This window comes from Gopherus evgoodei, chromosome 1 (assembly GCF_007399415.2).
Source record: "Gopherus evgoodei ecotype Sinaloan lineage chromosome 1, rGopEvg1_v1.p, whole genome shotgun sequence".
Lineage (NCBI taxonomy): Eukaryota > Metazoa > Chordata > Testudines > Testudinidae > Gopherus > Gopherus evgoodei.
In genome coordinates, this window is record NC_044322.1 from 100,433,207 (window position 1) to 100,457,387 (window position 24,181).

At 38.7% G+C, this 24,181-nt stretch overlaps 1 protein-coding gene across 2 annotated transcripts in view; it reads right to left on the reverse strand.

Moving 5' to 3' along the window:
- Positions 1-24,181, reverse strand: part of FGF14 (fibroblast growth factor 14) — a 704,926-nt gene that overhangs the window by 145,084 nt on the left and 535,661 nt on the right. For both annotated transcript variants that reach the window (XM_030568088.1, XM_030568098.1), the window contains exon 3: positions 20,170-20,273. In XM_030568088.1, the coding sequence (XP_030423948.1) occupies positions 20,170-20,273 (104 nt within the window). The remainder of the gene's footprint in view (positions 1-20,169; positions 20,274-24,181) is intronic.

Sequence of the window (24,181 nt, forward strand, 5' to 3'; positions counted from 1 at the left end):
CCGGAATGGAAATACCATACCTTTTTAAAAGACAAAATGAAAAATTGAGAATGTTTATAGGCAAGATCAGCTTTATACAGTATTCTGTTTCAAAGATTCTGCCACCGTCAGCGCACAATGCTAAGAGAAACTGCTTCGATTAATGCAAAAGAAGTGGCAGAAATGCCTCAATTGATGCTTTTGCAGCTGTCACTTTTGATGCCTGAAAGCCTGATACTTTCATCTGCTATGCTACTGGTGCCAATATACACCCATGAAAGAAGACACAAGGGCACACACCAGATCTTCAAATGTCAAGGAGAAAAAACAGTCAATCTCTGCCCCCTCCCAATCAACCTAACTGTTGAAAAAGAGCATTAAAACACTTCCACTTGCTATGTCACTACAGCCTTGAAAAGAACTCACAGAAAATCAAAAGAAAAACAAGCACACAGTCTGTAAATTGGAACAAAATCATACATGTTATTTATCTAGTAACAGGGGATACTGTAAGCCTGACATAGGAGAACTCTGTGGGAAAGAGGTTAATGGATAGAGCAATTCTCCTCACAATGGTTTAAGGGAAAAAAGGAACGGAAAGTGATGTTCACACCTGGTGATGGAAAAAAATATCCCCTTTGTACCCATTACATTACAGCTGAAGCCAAATCCCCGTGGAAAGACTCCCACTGACTTGGACAGCAAAAGTTACTTCATGCCCTTAGTGGGGAGAAGACAATAATCCTTGTGAACATGTAGAATACCCCTTGCAAGTGAGCCTGGGGCCTTCTGCAACAAATTCTGTAGTTTATACCTTCCTGGAGGCAATTATTAATTTATGCTGACAATTCTTCTAAAATTTCTAAGATAAAATTATATTTTACTTCTTTGGGCTGGCCTATTTGTCCTCAATCTTCTTGAGTTATATATCCTCTCAGTCCCTCCTTTTCCCCTTGGGACTGTACCTGATATTGTACATTCCCTGAAGTAAACAAAAGAGATCTAGGAGACAAGTTACACAAGGCTGGTATTTTATTCTGATTTCCATAGGAAGCCTCTCTTTTTTTATTCAAATTCTAGAAAATTAGAACCATTCATAGCAGAAGTAAATCCATCATCAAACACTAATGTGCAATAGTGGTAGGGTGAACAGTTGTGTAAACAGAAAATATTAAAGTGATCTAATTTTATGCTTCTACCATGTATTTAACATTTTAAAAAATCCTTTAAGAAGCAAGCCCTTCCCTTTTAGCACTCTCTTTCCTGGAGATCTGCAGTGTGCTTTGATTTTAGCCTGTAGCCTGAATGGAGTAGTGACAGTGTCTAACTAGCCAGATATCAGGCACAACACAGAAGTCAGATGCCGGCCAAAAGGGACACAACAAACAGAATGGATCATGCATTTGAAATGTTGACTATATTTTTGTTTGGAATCAATGGTGTAAAACCCTTTCCCTGTCTTTTTAAAATTCTGCAGCTGGTAGGCAACTCTGCAATAATTAAACAATTCCATGGCAAATTGGGCAATCACGGATTTTTTTGTAGAAAACTGTAGGCCTCGGATATTGTACAGCCAACAAAAATAAATAACATCCTAATGTTTATTTTTATTTTGAAACCCTTTGTTTTCATTTTTCAGACTCAGTTACATTAAGATGTAGTGGCAAAGTAAGTAAAGTCAGCCCTAAAGATGCATTCACTACCATCCCATTAATAAACCAAGAACATCCACCATGTGACATGCTAATTAGAAAAAAACATGCATAAGTGAGACCTAAATCCTCAGCTTTCTGTCATTTGCTGCAACTGCAGGGTTTTAGCACAGACCCTGCCTAGTGGTTCAATCGTCTGTGCTTTGCCAGGTATTGGTATCATGTCACTTTTGATTACAAAATTCATAATGGTAAATATATCACTAGGAAGGAATTTAGAACAGATTCTCCCATGCATTTACTACTGAATCCCTATATGACAGTGGAGTGAATCATCTTCTCCCCACTTCCTTACCCCCTTACATCAGGTTTCAAGTATGACTACATGTGCTCTGCAGATTTCTGATCCCATTCAAAATGCCCTCAAGGAGAGGCACTATTTCTCCATGGCTGTATTTGAATTCAGCTAAAAAAAAATCAAGAACGCTTGCAATGTCACGGGAAATCAATCAAGAGGGCCTCTGGTTCGACAGTGAATAGAATATATTGAATAAATGTTACACTGTAAGCCTCAGTAGTTTAACCCTATGGGGTGAGATTTTCCAGTGTGTTCTGTGTTAGTCCAACTCTGCTCCCATTGAAGTTACCACTTACTTCTACGGGAGCAGAGTTAAACCAATGCAGAGCACTTCTGAAAATCCCCTCCTCAGAACACAATCTAATTTCCAGGGGCATAACACCTGAAAACTGAGCCTTTTCTAAAGCAGCAGCTCTCAACCTTCCCAGACAACTGTACCCCTTTCAGGAGTCTGATTTGTATGATCTGTGTACTCCCAAGTTTCACCTTAGTTAAAAATTATTTGCTTACCAAATCAGACATAAAAATACAAGTGTGTCACAGCACACTATTAATGAAAAATTGCATATTTTCATTTTTACCATATAATTCTAAAATAAATCAATTGGAATATAAATATTGCACTTACATTTCAGTGTATAGTATATAGAACAGTATAAACAAGTCATTGTCTGTATGAAATTTTAGTTTGTACTCACTTTGCTAGTGCTTTTTAAATAGCCTGTTGTAAAACTAGGCAAATATCTAGATGAGCTGATGTACCCCTTAGAAGACCTCTGTGTACCCCCAGGGATACACGTATCTCTGGTTGAGAACCACTGTTCTAAAGGCATGGAAATTGGGATTGGATGGGTTCTGCAGCTGAGGAAAAGATTCAGCCTAAGCGCTTGTGAAAGGGAAAATTCACCAGCTGGTGGTGATGGTGGCTAGGATAACTACTACAGGGACAAGTTTTTAAAATGCTTGTACACAAATGCTAGAAGTCTAAATAATAAGATGGGTGAACTAGAGTGCCTTGTGATAAAGGAGGATATTGATATAACAAGCATCACAGAAACCTGGTGGACTGAGAGCAATCAATGGGACACAATCATTCTGGAGTACAAAATATACTGGAAGGACAGAATAGGTCATGCAGGGGGAGAAGTGGCACTATATGTGAAAGAAAATGTAGATTCAAATGAAGTAAAAATCTTAAGCGAATCCACATGTTCCATAGAATCTCTATGGATAGAAATGTCATGCTCTAATAAAAATATAACATTAGGGATCTATCATTGACCACCTGACCAGGACTGTAATAGTGATGATGAAATGCTAAGGGAAATTAGAGAGGCTATCAAAATTAAGAACCCAATAATAGTGGGGGATTTCAATTATCCCCATATTGATTGGGAACATTTCACTTCAGACAAAATGCAGAGATAAAATTTCTCGATGCTTTAAATGACTGCTTCATGGAGCAGCTGGTACGGGAATCCACAAGGGGAGAGGTAACTCTAGATTTAATCCTGAGTGGAGCGCAGGAGCTGGCCCAAGAGGTAACTATAGCAGGACCGCTTGCAAATAGTGACCATAATATAATAACATTTAACATCCCTGTGGTGGGAAGAACACCTCAACAGCCCAACACTGTGGCATTAAATTTCAAAAGGGGGAACTATACAAAAATGAGGGGGTTAGTTAAACAAAAGTTAAAAGGCACAGTGACTAAAGTGAAATCCCTGCAAGCTGCATGGGCGCTTTTTAAAGACACCGTAATAGAGGCCCAACTTCAATGTATACCCCAAATTAAGAAACACAGTAAAAGAACTAAAAAAGAGCCACCGTGGCTTAACAACCATGTAAAAGAAGCTGTGAGAGATAAAAAGACTTCTTTTAAAAAGTGGAAGTCAAATCCTAGTGAGGCAAATAGAAAGGAGCATAAACACTGCCAAATTAAGTGCAAGAGTGTAATAACAAAAGTCAAAGAGGAGTTTGAAGAACGGCTAGCCAAAAACTCCAAAGGTGGTGGTAAAATGTTTTTGAAGTACATCAGAAGCAGGAAGCCTGCTAAACAACCAGTGGGGCCCCTTGACGATCGAAATACAAAAAGAGTGCTTAAAGACGATAAAGTCATTGCGGAGAAACTAACTGGATTCTTTGCTTCAGTCTTCACGGCTGAGGATGTTAGGGAGATTCCCAAACCTGAGCTGGCTTTTGTAGGTGACAAATCTGAGGAACTGTCACAGATTGAAGTGTCACTAGAGGAGGTTTTGGAATTAATTGATAAACTCAACATTAACAAGTCACCGGGACCCGATAGCATTCACCCAAGAGTTCTGAAAGAACTCAAATGTGAAGTTGTGGAACTATTAACTAAGGTTTGTAACCTGTCCTTTAAATCAGCTTTGGTACCCAATGACTGGAAGTTAGCTAATGTAATGACAATATTTAAAAAGGGCTCTACAGGTGATCCTGGCAATTACAGACCGGAAGTCTAACGTTGGTACTGGGCAAATTAGTCGAAACAATAGTTAAGAATAAAATTGTCAGACACATAGAAAAACATAAACTGTTGAGCAATAGTCAACATGATTTCTGCAAAGGGAAATCGTGTCTTACTAACCTATTAGAGTTCTTTGAAGGGGTCAACAAACATGTGGACAAGGGGGATTCAGTGGACATAGTGTACTTAGATTTCCAGAAAGCCTTTGACAAGGTCCCTCACCAAAGGCTCTTAGGTAAATTAAGCTGTCATGGGATAAAAGGGAAGGTCCTTCCATGGATTGAGAACAGGTTAAAAGACAGAGAACAAAGGTTAGGAATTAATGGTAAATTCTCAGAATGGAGAGGGGTAACTAATGGTGTTCCCCAAGGGTCAATTCTAGGACCAATCCTATTCAATTTATTCATAAATGATCTGGACAAAGGGGTAAACAGTGAAGTGCAAAGTTTGCAGATGATACTAAACTACTCAAGATAGTTAAGACCAAAGCAGATTGTGAAGAACTTCAAAAAGATCTCACAAAACTAAGTGATTGGGCAACAAAATGGCAAATGAAATTTAATGTGGATAAATGTAAAGTAATGCACATTGGAAAAAATAACCCCAACTATACATACAATATGATGGGGGCTAATTTAGCTACAATGAGTCAGGAAAAAGATCTTGAAGTCATTGTGGAGTTCTCTGAAGATGTCTACATAGTGTGCAGAGGCGGTCAAAAAAGCAAATAGGATGTTAGGAATCATTAAAAAGGGGACAGAGAATAAGACTGAGAATATATTATAGCCCTTATATAAATCCATGGTATGCCCACATCTTGAATACTGTGTACAGATGTGGTCTCCTCACCTCAAAAATGATATTCTAGCACTAGAAAAGCTTCAGAAAAGGGCAACTAAAATGATTAGGGGGTTGGAGAGGGTCCCATGTGAGGAAAGGTTAAAGAGGCTAGGACTCTTCAGCTTGGAAAAGAGGAGACTAAGGGGGGATAAGATAGAGGTATATAAAATCATGAGTGATGTGGAGAATGTGGATAAGGAAAAGTTATTTACTTATTCCCATAATACAAGAACTAGGGGTCACCAAATGAAATTAATAGGTAGCAGGTTTAAAACAAATAAAAGGAAGTTCTTCTTCACACAGCGCACAGTCAACTTGTGGAACTCCTTACCTGAGGAGGTTGTGAAGGCTGGGACTATAACAGTGTTTAAAAGAGAACTGGATAAATTCATGGTGGCTAAGTCCATAAATGGCTATTAGCCAGGATGGGTAAAAAATGGCCTCCCTAGCCTCTGTTCGTCAGAGGATGGAGATGGATGGCAGGAGAGAGATCACTTGATCATTGCCTGTTAGGTTCACTCCCTCTGGGGCACCTGGCATTGGCCACTGTCAGTAGACAGATACTGAGCTAGATGGACCTTTGGTCTGACCCAGTACGGCCGTTCTTATGTTCTTACTTACAGTGGACGACTACATCGTGGTGTGGAGAATAAGTATTTCTGATGGGGGAGGTTGCCAGCAGGGAGGTTGGGGGTTGAGGACAGAATGCTTTTGACATGAGGAACTGAGAAGGAGATGCTTGGTACGGATTAGTACAGAAGAGCTTGGCTGCAAGTAAGGTCATGATCAGGATGCTTCGTCAGAGGGGATTCTTAGACATCCAAATTAGTCCTAGAGGGGACTCTGCACAATTTTTTTTTTAATTTTTGCAAAATTCTGCATATTTTATTTGTCAAAATAATGCAATATAATCACACCAGTTTCAATTGTTTTGGTAAGTTATTTAAACTACAATACAGGGAAAAAAAGTCACAATAACTATTCAGCATTTCCTAAACATATGAAAGTTAAATTATAAATACTTGGTAACTAATATCCTATGCATTCCAAGACAGGCCTGGCCTGCTGGGGAAGAGAAGTGTGTCTCCCTACAGATTTATTTTGCATTTTTCTGTGCAGCGGGGAACAGAAATACGGGGTGCATATGAATTCTGCACTCCCATATGGATGCATAATTCTGTCAGGAGTACATCCAAAGCAACAACTACATTAAAAAATTACAAAAAACAGTTCCAACATAATTTATTAAATTTTAAAAAGCTACCAATATACACATTTTGTATCTTGCTGGCAATTTACACTGCTCAAGATCATTATTCTCCTTCACTCTCATCCCTACCATGCCCTGTTGTGCCTTATTTTACTGACAATGTAAATTCCTTGGTGCAGGCCCCTTTGTTTTCTCTCTCACCTGTAAAGAACATACTCCCATGGAGCTATCTACATACTGCAATAATATTGGGGATCTTATCTCTTAGGATGGACAGAGACTGTGTTTTCAAAAGGCAGGGAGCTGGATTTTTCCTTAGCTTGTTAGTGCTACACACGGCTGGATAAAATGCTCTGCGTGGACCATTTCTTTCTTTCTTTCTAATTAATGAAGAAGGTGCTAAAGTATTTCAGCAATGATGGGATTTACAACTCTTACCCTCATTTTTCTTTTTCCTATTAGAGGCATGATTCTGCCACCTTTCACACACACACACAGTGTTCCTTTATAGTTTAGTCCATGAGTTGTTGCATTGGTTTTATTGGAACTCTTCACAGAGAATGAGGATAGCAACAGGCTCTCTATTCATAAAAACTTTTAGTTGGGAAAAGAAATGCAACAGTGGCCTAAATTTTGATGGGATCAAGGTAAGAGGAGGGAAAAATCAAACTTCAGGAGTTTAGAATTTAAAAAATGAATAGAGACAGCTTTAACTTATCCACCCGACTTTTGATCATGTAAGTTATGCTCTGAAAGCGAGAGGGAGCAGAGCAGTAAACTACTTGTTAAATCAGATTACTCATATTTTGTCTCTAGCCCTTTAGTGGAAGATACACATACACAAAGTGTCATGGATTTGAGCTATGTATCTATTTTGAGATGATTTGACAATACAAGCATGCAAAAAATCAAGTGAGACAATCACTTAATAGGCCCTCTCACCTAATTAATGAGAACACTCATGTTCAGGAATATGTAGAGCACATCTGAAGAGAGGAGAACAACCACTGAATTACATTATCCTTTCAATCAATTATTTAATGCAACACTTCTGTGTGCAAAAAAATATATATTGACTTTTGCCTGATCATCAGGACCTATTCTGATGGTAGGAAAGGAAGTCAGGCAGCAGTGAAAATGCTGACTCAAAAATACAGGAATTAAATGAAATGGCTATATAAGACTTACTTGGGATTTCTGGCATGAGAAGTCTTAACAGAGAGTATTTTAGTTTTACTGCTGCGGAAGATGGTTAACTCATCTCCTCCTCACCCTCCAAAAAAAAGCAATGGTCACATAGGGCACAATGTAAGTAACTGCAGTGAAATTTAATTAAACAGACAGAACTGAATGAAATTTTTCAGCAGATACTTTTGGGGGAGCAGCAAAAATGCAGATTCAGCAACACTGAAATGTTCTGCAAATATGTGTACGTTTCAAATTTATCCTGTTGGAAAACTGCAAACAAAAGTTTAAAAAGTCAAAGTGTTCTGATTCTTTGGTACAAAACAAATTGTTGTTTCCAAATTTCCTTCAATTCATTAAAAATAAAAGAAAATGCTCAAAATCAAACCATTTTGTTTCAGGTTGAACAAAATGTTTCATTTGATGATTTTGTTTTTCAATAAGTTGAGCAATATTTTTTTTTCAAAACTGCCAGTGAACCAAACCATCAGTTATTCTTACAGCCTGTAATGGGCTGCACTCCACTCTCACAAGCACCCCTTCCGGTCAGGTGTGTTTGCAGCCTTTAAACAGTCCCAGTCCTGGGATTGGGCTGTACCCTTAGGGCTTCCTCCCTAGAGGCAATGGTTTTGCTCTCTTGGTCTGTTCTGGCACCAGCTCTCCAGGTAGGCCCCTTAACAGTTCAGTTCCCCCTCTGGGGGTTTCTCTGTCCAGCTGTAGCCCACTTCACCAATGGCCTATTGGGGGAAATCCAGGCCACCCACTACGCTGGGTCCCAGACCAGGGACCCTAAGAATAGCAGCCATGTCCCTTTAACTAGACTGCTTTCAGTTCCCTGGGCCACTTCCCTGCGGTCCCAGCATTCCAGGATGCTTCACACTTAGCTCACGGCTCTTCTGTGTTCAGGCCCAGCAGCCAGCCAGGAGTTCTTTCTTGCTGCCCTGTTCCTGCCAGCACTGAGCTGTCCATGGAGTTGAAGCTCCCTTTGGTCAGCCAGGAGCACCAGCTGTACTCTCTAGCTCCAGCAAGGAACTGCCTGTCTCTGGCTCTGCAGCTCCTTTATATATTGCCTTCCTGGGCCCCAACTGGCAGCCTCTCTGATTGACTAGCCCTTTTCAAACTCTCTAGGCTGTTCAGAGGAATTAGCTCTTCTGCTCCTTTCCTGGGACAGATGTGGCAGGGGGCTTCTGGGCCCAGTCCACCCCATCACATCGCCCTAAAAATATGCTGTTTTACAGCTGATCTGGGACGTTCTGTAGCCAGGAGCCTGCACCAGGGATTACTGCTGTACAGTTGTGATAAATCCAGGATGAATCTAGCCCTATAAGTATAGAGTAAACGACTTCTGCTTACTGAATGGAACTTCCCTACAGACTTTCGAGCTCTGAAGGAATATGGTTCTCAGAACTGAAGGTTCAAGACATTTTTTTCTTCTAACCTCAAGATACAGTTGCCTTTTTGCCAAGAAGAATTCAGAGTAAGGCCAGTTACAAAGCTTTCCTCATTTCGGAAAGTTTGTGGACTCCTTTTCAGTAATTACAGTTGAAATTTGGTGATTAGGAAGATCATTTTTAGACATTTTATCTTAAAAAGAGCATATAGAACTAGTCTTTAAATTTATCATGATCATTTGTTGTACAGTGTTTACAAAATAGTGCACATCATGGGGAAGAGAAGCCACAATTTGGGCATCAAGAGTCTTGTCTTGTTCCCATTTTAGTGGAGCTGAATTCAAACATGGGTCCTGTGCTATAAGGTACCCACCCTCTAAAGCATATATTAATTATTAGTTGCTTGTTTTTCCCTCGAAAAGTTGTGTTGTCGAGAATCACTGCTTACATGAAGTGTGCTGAATGATCTGTTGATAATTAATACTCAGTTTTTACCCAGTCAGTCCCAGTCTCCCATCCCAACTCCCAGTGCTAGTTCCCATCTCCTGCCCCCCTTCTCCCAATCTCTAGACACAGTTCCCCTCTCCCAGACTCCTTTCCTTATCTACTCCCTTTGTCCGAGGTCCAACTCTTGTCCCCTCTCCATTTCTACTCTCCGTTGCTTGGGCCCAGCAAGGGGAGAATAGACAGCACACAAGAAAATCTCTCCCTGTTTTCAGGTCTGATGCCTGGATCCAGCCCCTGCCTGGACCACAGCAACCTGGGGCTGCAATTGCAGGGAAAGTCCTGCTCCACCCCTGCAGCTCCAAGCTGGCGCATGCTCGTTGTGCACAAAATCTCTGGAATTTTTATCTGTGAAGCTCTAAGAAGTCTCTGCTGAGCATGTGTGAACTATGATTTTTCAGCGGCTTATAACTTGGCCAAATTTTGGTGGATTTTTGCAGAGGTAGTAAAAGACACATCTGACATAAAGATCACACTCTAGTGCAAAGTATGGGGGCACTAGAGCTGCTCAAAGAAAAGGCTGCCAGAATTTTTGACAAGGGAGGAAAAACAACAATTTCCCTATCCTCATTCCTGGAAATGGCTGAACCATTTTGGCTGAAATTTTCCAAATATATATGGACAGCCTCAGGATGACAAATAGCACAGAAAATTGCATTCCAAATGCTTACTGTGGCAACTTTAATAATAAATGGCACTACCAGCCCTGACTAATACACCATAATAATAATTGCTTTTCTGTGGTGGCTCACACAATGCATTAAGGTAATGCCTATTCCATCCTCTGCAACTGCAGAGAACCCACACCTACTTGAACGAGTGTAATTCTGTACACACTACACTGGGCAGGATATTTTAATCCTAGATAGACTCCATCAATAGCGTAGTCGAGGGTAAACAGAGCTTACCCACCTCTCATTTGGGAAATATGGATTTTAGCTCAGGCTAGTTTACCAACTTATTTTTTTACTACTACAAACTGGTCCCCATGTCCACTGCACATCCCCCCAAATTCTAATTCAAATATTTGACCTTAAAAGAATAAAATTCTGTATACCTGAAGATGTATCCACTTCTTTCCTAGGAAATATGATGGCTTTCCCTATGTCTGAATATTACAATTATCCTCAGTTATCTAATAATAAATTAATGGGTAGCTACTTTTTTTTGTAGCAAACTTTCAAAATGTATAAAATCTCTCATGAGATGCAATTATCATAGACAAAAGCCAAAATTTTCAAACTTGGGTGCTCAAAATCAGACACATATCCACAGGGATTTACCTCCTACACATACGGTCACTTACACTTGAAATGTTTTGTTATGCTTCAAAATTAATAGGAATTTTATTTTACTATTCATTTCTGCATGATAGTGTGCAGTTTTTCTTAGGTAACAAAGGGATACTTTTGACTAAAGCAGTTCTTCTGTATGCCTGCATGGTTACTTCTGCATGGAAGCATTTCCACAAAACAGAATTTAAAATCAAATCAAGATTCATTGTTTATTTGTGTCAGTCTATCCCTACAGCTTTTGTAGATCTACAAAATAGATGTCTGAATAACTGAAACTGCATTAGATAAACAACTAAACCAGTTATGGGATGAGGGTACAATTTCCTCTCTTTATTCTATTACTGTACCCCACATTAGAGTTAACATTTGCCTCCTCTCCAGGAAATCTTGAGAGCATTCTTGGCCTTCTCTGCATTTTTAAAGATCAAAATTGTTACATAATAAAAAGAACATATTGTAAAACTACTTATCTATACACTGTAAGACAATTATCTTCAGTATATTCCTTGCTAATTCACCAGTGTGCAGTTGGGACATTTACAGCTTCTCCCAAAAGTTCATCCAGGAAGCCATATATTTTTGGCAGCTACATTGTAGTATGTTAATATAATATGTGAAAGCTTCAAGTCACACACTGAAAATAAGGAAGTCTCTAATAAATGAAACCTAAAAGGTTTGTAAATAGACAGTTTTTGTACTTCTGTTATTGTTTAAGTACAAAAACATGGTGAGAAAGAGGCAGTAGAAGAGTATGTAATAAAAAGCAAGATATCTAACATTTAGAAACATAAATAACCTAACCCCCCAAAAAGTAACCAGATGGAGAATAAATAAATGTCCAGAAAAATGTAAGTGTATTTATGTAATTTATGTAATATGAGTAAAGGCTAAAAATACAGGAGGAGTAACATGAGAGAGGGAAGTGCATAAAATTTGACAGACCAGATTAAACCATTGGTCCATCAAGTATGTGCCCAGCCTTTGACATTGGCCATTACTCAATGCTTCAGAGGAAGGCAAAAACACCCATAATGCACCCATTCAAATAAGCAATGCTATACACCAAGGAAAGCATTCCTTCAACCCCTGTGGCAATCAGCTTACTCCCTGAAGCATGAGATTAGATTACCCTTATTTTAGCATGCATAACTACAAGTGTTATTTCTTGTCATAAAGTTATCCTGTCCTTTTAAAAATCCAGCTACAGTAGCTGACTCTATGACCTTGTGTGGCAGTGACTTCTGTGCTGTGTGTGGAGGACAGGAGACCAAAAGGCATAGAAGAGGAGCAATTTTTCCCCTTGTTCTATCTGTGTAAATCCCAATAATCTTAAATAGAGGCATGTGCATACAAGGAAAAGTCTGCAGAGATAGTGCATATGAATGTAAGAGAGAGAGGTGTTGAATGATGGAATGGAACCCAGGGTTTTCAAACAAACATGGTTAATAATTTATATACATCTGAAAGGGTATGTTAAGAATCTGGTTTCAGTTAGGGATTCTGTGGACCTGAATAAATCAAACAAGGTGTGTGTACATGATATGAGTGTCCAGAAACACCTCACTGCAATTTCAGGGTCAAATTCAGCTCTCTTGTACACTGATCAAGTGGAACCCCATAAATGGCAGTGAGGCTGAACAGCTGCAAATGAGGGCAGATCTGATCTACTGCAGTCATGCATGATGTGAAATATATTATACTTTACATTATAATCTATCGCTCTGCTGTATACAAAGAATATTTCTTTGCAATTTCTTTTTAAATGAACTTTAGTCCAAGGAGGAGCCACCCTTGGCTGCCAGAGAAACTCAAACTGGCAGAAGCCAGCACAAGCAGCATCCTCAGCAGAAACTCTGTGCGCTCTAAATTCTTTTACCCCTCTCTCACCTCACTCCTGCTCCACCTGCCCTTCATGTTCCCCTTTCCCTCCTTCCTGATTATCCTCCCTCTAGCTCCCATATGTATTTCCCTCCTTTCTTTGTTCACTCTTCCTTCTTTTTGGGTAGCCAATCCCATTCTAACAAAACTCCCAGAAAATGTAATAAACAGAAAACATAACCCCCTGAAAACGAACTGTGGTATTAATATGTCATTTGCAAAACAGCACTCTGTTCACTGTGCACATGTTATATCCCTTTTCTCTACACTGTGTCTGCCATGCCTTTGCGTGGGGACTGTCTCTTAGGGTATGTCTTCACTACCCACCAGATCGGTGGGCAGTTATCGATCCAGCGGGGATTGATTTTTCATGTCTAGTCTAGACATGATAAATTGACTCCTGAGCACTCTCCGGTGGACTCCTGTACTCCAGCTCTGCAAGAGGTGCAAGCAGAGTCAATGGGGGGAGCAGCAGCAGTCAACTTACCACGGTGAAAACACCACAGTAAGTCAATCTAACTTTGTCGAGTTCAGGTACGTTATTCATGTAGCTGAAGTTGCGTAACTTAGATTGATTCCCCCCTCCCCCACAGTGTAGACCAGGGCTAACTCAGTGTTTGCATAGCACCTAGTACAATAGGGCTCTGTTCACTAAATAATAGTGAAAGATGCTAAGACTGACAGCTTTGGATACTGAAATCCTTTATACTCACAGAAAAGGTACAGAACAGAGAGAAGCAGTGTAATCTTCCCCCCTATCCCTACCAGTATGTTTCAGCCATGAACTGGAGGAACCACCTCTGGTGTGAGCAGGTATTTTATCCCTCAAGCTGCTCAGTCCATAGACCCTACAATGGGATACCCAAGAAGAGTGCTAATTAGTATCCCCAGTAATATATTCTTGTTCTATTATATATCCACTGAGAAATTAATGAGAAGACCACCACTGAGTAGGCAGATAAAGCTTGTAAGAGCAGAACAACCACCATACTGAGTCAGACTAATGGTCCATCTAGTCCTGTCTTCCAGCACCTGATGATTCACAGGGAATTAACAGAACAGGGCAATTATTGAATGATCCATCCTTCGCCATCCATTCCCAGCTTCTGGCAGTCTGCGACTTAGGGACACTCAGAGCATGGGATTGCATGATGAATAACAAGGCATATATGAGTAACCTTTCTGTGGACACATAATAAAAGAAGATTGTGAAGAGGAGATCCACAGAAATAAAGGCCTTCAGCAGCTAACTCTTAAAAAAATTACTTGATGGAGAAGTGTTTAAAATATACCTTTTTACACTCTTTCCAAAAATGTTACCACAAATTTAACTATTTTCCAGGAATTTGTAACATGATTTTGTATATTATGAATTTGCTAAACATGTTTTTACCTGATGACACCCATCTAAACCACATCCTAACTTTCATAAACAACAGTTTCTGAAATGAAAAAGGAATTTTTAAAGAAGTAATTGTATACATCAAAGAAATGTATATCTATGCTGTCCATCACCCTAGTATCCAACTGTTTCCCATTGTAAGTCCTTTTGAAGTTTGCAAGAGAGCTGGAGGAAATCTGACTCTGACTTAATGTATGTTTTATGTTTTACCTGGATGTAGTTCCTGTAAGTTACCAAGCATTGCCTTTTTCTAAATTTAATATAAGCTTTTATAGAATTTGAAAATAAAGACTCGTATTGTTCCATAATTTGTTAAATGTAAATCATGAAATTAATTAGATCAAGATTCGATTTGCTGCTTACCTACTTTCCCATTCTCTAAACTGTGCCAAACCAGCCTAAAAATGTAAATAATGTCAACTCACAGAGTGTAATTAATACTTCCTTTCTCCCATGCTTTGTCATTATCTATATAGATTGTAAGCTGATTCTATATATATAAATCTATATAGATTGTAGGCTGATTCTTTATACAGTGACTAGCACAATAGGGCATGGATCTCAGTTGGGGCCTTTAGGTACTACAATAATACAAATAATAGCTGTGAAAAATATTATACTTGTAATATTTTGTCTCGGTGTGGTACAATTTTTGAGGTTCTTCATCACTATTATTATTATTATTCCAAAGCACAAAGGATCTAAGGAACCAAAAGTATATATTTTTTTATTTGACTTTGATTTAGATACTATAGAAAATTATCTGTAGAATATTGATTACTCTCTGTCTTATTCTCTTCCATTGTGTGCTGTCTATAAACTTATGTCCTGGAGGCTGCAAATTGTTCTTTTCAGACAAGTCAATTATGGGGACTTAAAGAAATGGTGGCAATTTCAGCACTGGGAAGCAGCTGAAATGTCAGAAGAAACCCTCCATGCCGAAGATTCTTCCTACTGAGAGTTGCTAGGGACTACTGATATTATAAACTCACATCCTGATAATATGCATTGATATTTTCTCTAATCCCAGAAAACTCCAGCATAGACTATTATCTTACAACCAGCAAAGTATTATGCACCTAGTTTTTGCTCAAAATAAAACTGTGCAATGTAACACAGATTAAATCAAATTCACACTTTACAAAAAGATCATTCTAGAGAGCAAAACATGGACCATCTTTGCTTTTGGAAATATGGGTGGTTTTATAAAAGCTTTTATATTTCTGTTAATGTCTCTCTTTTATTCATTTTAATTTTCTTGATAACATTCTCGGTTCCTGAAAAGGGGCTGGTCTATACAGGGCAGTTCACGTGCAGTAAGCCTGGGTGTGAATTTCAAGCACACTAGCTACTTTGCACTAACTCCCTGCAGGAACACTTCTACTGCGCACTTAGGGTGCCCTGAGGCGGTTTAGCTTAGTACATCTCCAAATATATTAAACTATAGTACACAAAAGCACTCTTAGTGTGCAGGAGAGTGTCCATATCGGGAGTTAGTGCAGACAAGCTAGTGCCTAAAAGCAAGTGCACACTAGCTATTAGGGGATTTTTTTCCCTGTGTAGACAAGCCATCAGTGTCCGGTCTAATCACTATCTTGGGCTGACCTGCACCCTGAGATCAGAACCACTTCCATCTTTAGGCACTGGCCAGTCCTTGGCAGCTCCTCTTGACTTTAATAATGTAAGATCTAGTCACAGAAATTTTATATTTTTGAGCATTTGAAGGAAGTGTACTCAGACTTAAAAGCAGCAATGTGAGCTGCTGGAAATTACAGTGCATCAAACTACAGCCACCAGTGAGCAGAATGCTGCTGAGTATCTCATTAGCCCTTCACAGTGTCAAAAAGAAAAGCTAGAACATAAAAGTATTTAGGGAACTTTAAATCCCCAGGAAGTAGGAAGATTTTTGGGTTGGCAATACAGGATGTTTTTGTGTGGAAAAATTCTGTTTCTCCTGCAAGAACTGCATTACATGATAATGAAGAATTCAGATTAATATCTTAACATTCTGTGAATCCATGCAACATGAGCTCTCTCTCTGGTTTTGTTACTTATGTAAATATAATTTTTCTATGTCAGTAACCTGTGTCTACAATCAGGAGACTGCCACTAAGTCCAGACACAGTACATTCTAACAGCACTAGACTTGTGCCACAAATCAACAAAAACATTAGAAATGAAAAGTTCAGTGGTTACTATGTTAAGGGACATATACAAGTTTCTAAATGCTTTCCCCAGTTTTTGAAATAAGCCTCCCCTTGCTCTCCCCAGGCTGCAAACAATACTTTGTTCCAGCTGTTTATATCACACTCCTGGAAGGAATAAGGTGTTGGAGTCTCAAAGAAGCACTTTCCCCTAAAGAATCCTCCAAAGCTCTCTCAAAACTCTAAAGAATTTTCCCCCTTTTGACTTAACAAATTTCAACTGGTGTGAAGTAAGAGTTTGATTTGTATAAGTATGCAAATGATAGACAGCATATCTGAACTGCTAGAGAGGGTTCCAATCACAGGTCAATCATTTAATTAAATAAATACTTATCCAAGCAGTAGTGAACCTCAAAAATACTGTTTTTTTGGTTTGGTTTTGTTTTTTAAAAAGGTCATTCTAAACCTACTTTAGCTTCCTCATCCTCTAGCCTCATAGCAGGTCAATAATTCTTCTAGTTGAGAAGGACCAGACATAAGCCCCTTCCAATCAATGCTGCTGCTTACCTGATGAGAGGTGATGTGAAATAGTCTCACCACATTCCCCAAGTCAGTCAAACCAAGCCTTCCCTCATGCTAACTGTAGAGCACTATCACATAATCAGCAATTTGGCCCAGTTCATTTTTGCTTGTTTTCTATTTCTCATATGTTGCTATTTAAAATTAATATATTTCCATCACACTGTTTTAAAATATAGGTTCTAGTCTGACACCTTCATAATATATTTTAGCTAGGATGTTTTTTTAAGCTGAAACAAGAACTGCAGACACAACCATAACATCACTTGCACGAGTATTGCCGCTATAATATAAAATATGACTTCTGTATTTTGAGATCAGTAGGTGAAAAATATTGCCAAAGGAATGCAAAACTCACCAAGAAGATTGTAATATATATTGTTTGCTTCACAATTATGACAACAATATTTTCCCCCAGAGGGCGATATTTCACAGCTTCTGGGCACAGTATATCTTCATCTTGATCCAAGTGGAGATACACACATAAATCCCCTATCCACTGAAATGAGTACAAACTCTTTTTTCTAAAGCAGGTGCTCTTTCCATGTTTTATTTTTTTTTATTTTCAAATTTATTAGTCTCTACTCTCAAAATAAGTAATTCCTCTTAATGAAAACACAATAATAATTCTTTCCCTCCCCCAAATATTAATATGAACTTTGGCATGGACATGAGTTTTTCCAATGATATATTTTTTAAATGGCCATTCTTAAATCTTACTTCAGATTACCTAATATCACAAACTAACCTGTGGAACTCATTGCCATGGGATGTTGTAATGGTAAAAGTATATCCGGGTTCAAAAAAGAACTGGATAAATTCATGGAGGATAGGTCCATCAATGGTAATTAGCCAAGATAATCAGGGATGAAACCCCATGTTCAGAGAGGTCCTAAAACTTTGATTACCAGAAGCCAGGAGTCGAAGAAGGGGTGGATCGGTCCATAATTGCACTGAAGTGTATACTTCCCCTAAAGTTCTAGTACAGAGCACTGTTGGAAACAGGATACTGGGCAAGATGGACCATAGTCTGACCCAGTATGGCAGCTCTTATGTTCTCATTTCTATGAAATAAAGAATACTCATTTTCAGATAGTTTTTGGCATGTGTTAAACCTAAAGACTCTTCTACTACATGCTGTATTATTTTCATTTATCTCTGCAAATGTTGTTTTCCATTTGATTTCATATTTACATGAAAAAAGAGTAAACAGTATTTTCCCAATACAATATGTATTGATTCCCTTGCCTTACATAAGGAAGAGGGACAAATTGAGTCACTCTCCCTAAGGAAGTAGAAAATGGAGTAGAAAATGATAAAAAATAAAATAAATGCACACAGAGTGGCATGCAAAAAGCAGCTAATAAATGTCAATAACAACAGAAATACACATGTAAATCATAAGTTCTGAAAATCCAACTAATATAGGGCATACAGTGGGCCAACCTACAAACCTTTACACATGCCCATGATTTCACTCATATTATTAGTCTCGTTTAAGTCAATGGGACTACTTATACACCTACACAATTTTTATTAGCTAAGTGTTTTCAGGACTGGGTTCAAAGTTACTAAAAGTTGGATTCTGCCATCTTTGGTCATGTTGATTAGTACCTTTCGTAGCAATTAGTCACAGTGATTTCAACGGGACTATTTTTGGAAGAATACATGAACAAAGGGTGACACAATCCAGCCACATAGATTTTCCCACTCTCCATAATTACAGCCCAGCCATTAAGCTGCTATATTCTCTGAAATGAGTACATCTTCTGGAAACATTCTTTAGCGTTCACTGGGAAGGGATGAGAACACTGTGGCGTTACTGGTGGGCAGAAGCATATTCATACTGCATTGTTACCACATGAAGAAATAATCTCCATGATGTGAATTCCATATACACTCGATATAACGCCACCCGATATAACACGAATTTGAATATAACGCCGTAAACCAGCACTCTGAGGGGGCAGGGCGGCGCACTCCGGTGGATCAAAGCAAGTTCAATATAACACAATTTCACCTATAAGATTTTTTTGGCTCCCAAGGACAGAGTTATATCGAGGTAGAGGTGTACATGAAACCATCAGAAAATGGGAGGCCAACAGTGCTCTAGTCTTCACCGTAGGGTGATATTGTATGTTGTATTATATTTTTCTCTGACAGACTAAAGAAAATAAATCTTTCACATCACATTTGTTGGGGTATCCCAGAGACATACTATGATTAGGCATTTTTCTTGGTGTTGACATTCAACATTAGAATATACTTTTTTCCTTCTAATTAACTTTTCAATGACAGTCACATATTTAAAAGAAATAGAATACTTTCATTCAGGGCATAGAAGCAAAATCTGCCTCATTTCCTCTCAAGGCACAATGGAAACAAAGCATTATATTTTAACTCAGTGTGGACTGGAATATCATCTGACATAAGAAATTTAAAGAGCATGAGAGATACAGTAAGAAAACATCATCCACTGCAGTGAAAAAAAAAAAGTCCCTAAACACCTGGTTAATCCTGTCATTAAGTTAACCTTTTATAACACTGAGGCTTTTCACAGCTGTAACACCACCACACATTGACTGATTTGAAATATCTTAAGATATTTTATTTAGCAGCATTATTTTGCCTGAAGGAATTTTCTTAGCTTTGGCCATTTTGCAGGTCTGTATTATTTCATGCAATTCTTACCTAGAAATTTTTCAAAATCCTTTAAAATCATATCATAATATTTTTATTAATGCAAGCGATGTTTCAAATTCTAATATTCCTAGCCATTGGCGAAAAAAATTAGTGATACACAAAATGAAAAGATATTGATATATAACAAGAACGTAAATTTCATTACAGAAGTACCTTATTTTACTAAACATTCATAATTCAGGTAACTTCTGTAGCAAGTTTTAGATCATGCCAGTAATGAAGGTACTGCAGACACTTACAGAAAAGTTCTAGAGTCTTTAACTGAAAATTATAACCCATCTGTAGTTTTACTGAAGCATCTCACAGATTTCAGTAGCTAAATATATCCTTGCTATAGAATTCTATAGAATGTTTTTCAGAAAATTCTACAGCAAGGATATCATTTTCTGTTAAATTCTGTAGGTTTTTAGAGCAATTTTTAGAGACTTTAAAAACATTGATTTAATCTCTATTAATTTCTATAGGACTTATCATAAGTGAGATATGTTTCATTCCAGTACAGATTTCTGTTTTGGATATGTGTGTCAAAAGAATTCAAAATATCCACAGCATGTTACTTACTGATGTGTAGAGGAAACCTTCTCCATTTAGGGCTATATACAACCCTGTCTTTACACCCTGGATAGCGACAACTCGTAGTCCCACTGGTATAAGGTTGAACAGAGCTGTAAATATAAACATGATCTGTCACAGATGAGAACTGATAAATAAAGTATTTGAATAATCAAAATCAAAAACAAAGAACTGCTACTGCAATCACAAAAAGCTCTGATTTCAGTAAAATTTTAATTAAGAAAGCATTGCTAAGTTAGTATTTAAGCTTTATGTTGCAAATTTAATTGGCAATTATTTCTGTAGCATTTTAGTATTGGCACGATTGCTAGCTAGCAAATAAAAAAGAATATCTCATAGGATTGCAAAGAATACAACAAAATCACAATTTCAATGAATGGAAAATGCTGTAGTCATATAAAGGTGGGGGAGGGGACAGAAATACTTTCTAAGTATAACATTTTGTCATCTATTAGTTTCATGCAGAAAGTGAGAGGAACAATCATAGATTATTCTCCAGAATGAAAATCTTTCCATTTTGCCTACAATGAATTTTTTCCCCTTAACCACTTAAATGTTATTGTACTATGAAGCACCCCCAGTAAAACTGCTTTCAGCAAGACTATGGCCCTAGAACTGAAAGTGCAATGGATATTTTTGTTGAGAGCATCTTTGATATAAGCAATGGTACATAGACTCAGCATATGGGAAACCCCTTAGGCTTCTATGCAGAAAAGTAATCAAGCACAGATTTTAAGCGTGCACATGTACTTGAGCTGGCCTGAATAAGTATGCTTTCTGAAATTGAGGCTTTAAAGAGAAACAGCTAACAACAGTTGTAGTAACAAAAGTACATAGATTTAAGATAAAAAGACAACAATCATTTTTATAAAAGGCTGAAAAGAAAACAATATAAAGGTGCAAGTAGGGGAAAAAAGACTTCAAAAATCTCAGAACAAAATCAACAAAAATTGAGAGAAAAACAGCATGGAATTAATTTTACTGCCAACATTTAAGAACCATCAGGATGGAGATGCTGTATAACGATGGAATAAATGAACAAGAAAGTTTAGAAATCTGTTGGCTGCAGTTCAAATTGCAAGTCCAAAATGGCAAGTTGCACTTGTGCTACAATACACGGGAAAGATGGCAAATGCCATTTTATGATTCATGCCCAGCAAAACTCCTGGCAGAGAAGATCTTCTTGAAAAAGACTTTAGTGTTCTGACTGATCACCCCCTATTTAAAAATGAAATAAATAAGGTATATAAACTATTAGTTTTCAGGCAAGTGAGACATGGACCAACTTTTATGCCAAATTACACCAATAAGAATGCATGAGTTTGCTGGCCTGGATTATGAGATAAGATGCAAACTGTGCATCACTCAGGTTCTGGGGAACAGCCCCTGAGCCAGAGCTCATGGTGGACAACTTTTAAGCCCTGGATGAGCTAGGAAGTGGGAAAGGCCCAGGCCCTTGGAAGAAAAGCAAAGTACAACCTGTACGTAGACTAAAGACACATAAGCCCATGGTACCAGCCAGTTAAGTCTCAGGAGGTAAAACTGCATTTCAAAACACCCACAAAAGGTGTGGTGGGTTACACAGCATTTGAAAAGGAATGTCATATATATGGCAAGAAAGTATGCTTCATGATACAATTCCTATCTAAGATCCCAGAATTCAAACCCACATCAGAAAAAGGGGAAATGCATTCACTATCAACAAGGCAGACATGTAGCCTAGGTGCAAGAATTCCAGGTTGGTCAGGCAATGGCTACAGAGATATAAAGGAGGCAATATTGACTCAGAGGAAGCTAACCATATCTACATAAATGGAGTAGAGTATATGGCCTGTTAAAATGGTAATACCCTAAAATATTCTCTCAACATATACCAACAACATTATCAGAAATATGCCCCTGCAATAGAAAAATACATGGAATGTGATCCTATTAAGAAGTATTGCCACAGTGAAAAAGTTGAAAGATGCTGTGATAAAGCCGCCTGCTTCCTGCAGCTTCAAAATGAAAAGAAAGTGCATAAAAAAGAACTCCAGAAGGTACAGAAAACAAATTGATGGATTTATATAAGAGAAGAGTTAAGAGGTGCTATACAGAAAGTTATACCTAAGCCAAAAATTAGCATTAATGTCTGTTCTTTGTATTGCTGTAGCTCCCAAGGACCTCATTCAGACTGGGGGAGGTCTTACTGGTCTAGTCACTGTACAAGCCTACAGTAAACACATGTACCTAATCTAATCTGAAACAAGAGACCATGACTGTGATAAAGACAAGGAAGGAAGGGGGATGGGGAGTACAACAGGTAATGAAAAAGAAAAGCATTACAGGAGTATCTAAATTAGCTATTGCACAGTTTTATGGCATCTGAAGGTTCCAAATCATCTGAAAGCTTTAAAATAATAAGTAACGTCAGTTATCCCCAACTGTTACACAGCAAAGACACCATTATTTGGATGGCTTCTTGTTAGGTGTCACAGCAGAATTGGGTCTTGCGTAGGGATCTGAAGGAGGAGAGAATTTGGAGGAAGATTAAGCCTTACAAAAGAATGTAAGTTTATTATTCAGTGACTAAAGGGGTGCATGAAAAGAGCAAGGGTGTATTCACGGAAGAAGCAGGCAAATCAGAATTCAAGACTGAGATTAAAAAATAAAACGGTAGGAGGAAATCTGGATGTGCATTAAAAGCATAATGTTTGTACAGTGCCTAGCACAATGAGGGGTCCTGGTCCATGACTAGGGCTCCTAGGTGCTACAGTAATACAGATAATAAATAACAACGATAACAGAGAGAAGAGGGCATATATATCCTGTCTTCTATTACTGGTCATTAAAGGGCACTGGGTAGGAAAACAAACAACTTCACTAAAGAAAGATGCACAAAGACACAAAAGATCCAGGAAAACTGTTAATAATGACGACTCCAAATCACAGAAGTCTCTTCAAAACTTTTGGCAAGCAAACTTCAGTAACATCATTTGAGAACAAAGAAACAGGACCAGAATCAGACAATGACAACCCATGAAGAAGGTACTGCAGATCTGAAATAATGATCGTGTTTTTATGCAAATAATGAGAAAACAAATGCGAGAGATTTATGTTTATTAACCTCTGGTGGTTTAGAAAGCACTGAGAGAGAGATTTAATTATGTGCCTTTTTAAGGCCACCAAACTATAACCTTAGATCCTCAGCACTGAAGGACTTGGACTAGTGCATGAGCTGTTAAAATGGAAAGCAGAATGCTGGAGCTCTGCTAATAAAGAGCATTGGTCCAGTAGTTGAGAGCGTGCCTGGATTTCATTCCAGAGGACAGTTCATACTTCATTGGGACAAAGAAGATTAGTCTGCATACAACTATAGATGCACATATGCCCAGCATAACTCTCTTTGGTGCACACTTCTCACTGATTTTAGCAAAACATTCTATAGCTCAGGCTCGGTATGTGATATCCACATGCTCATAAGTTGGTCAAATAAAAATCAATTTCCTACAGAACCTGGTTCTGCAGTGCTGCTCAGTGTGGACTATTTCCATGACAGCTTGCAACCTTCAATCTTTTAGCACTTCAGCGGTAACCCTATTAATTTCTCACTAAAGATTGAACTGAGCTATTGAACTTAGCTATCATAGTAACCAGGGTTGCCAACTTTCTAGTCGCACAAAACTGAACACCCTGCCCCCTCCCCAAGACCCCACCCCTGCCCCAAGGCCCCACACCCTGCTCACTACATTCCCCCTCCCTTGCTGGCTCGCTCTCCCCCATCCTCACTTACTTTCACTGGGCTGGGGAAGGGGTTGGGGTGTCAGAGGGGGTGAGGGCTCTGACTGGGAGTGTGGACTTCAGGGTGCGTCCAGAAATTAGGGGTTTAGGGTGTGGGAGGGGGCTCTGGGCTGGGGCAGGAAGCTGGGATGAGGGAGAGGGTGAGGGCTCCATCTGGGGCTGCAGGCTGTGGGGTGGGGCTGGGGATGAAGAACTTGGGGTGCAGGAGGGGCTCCAGGCT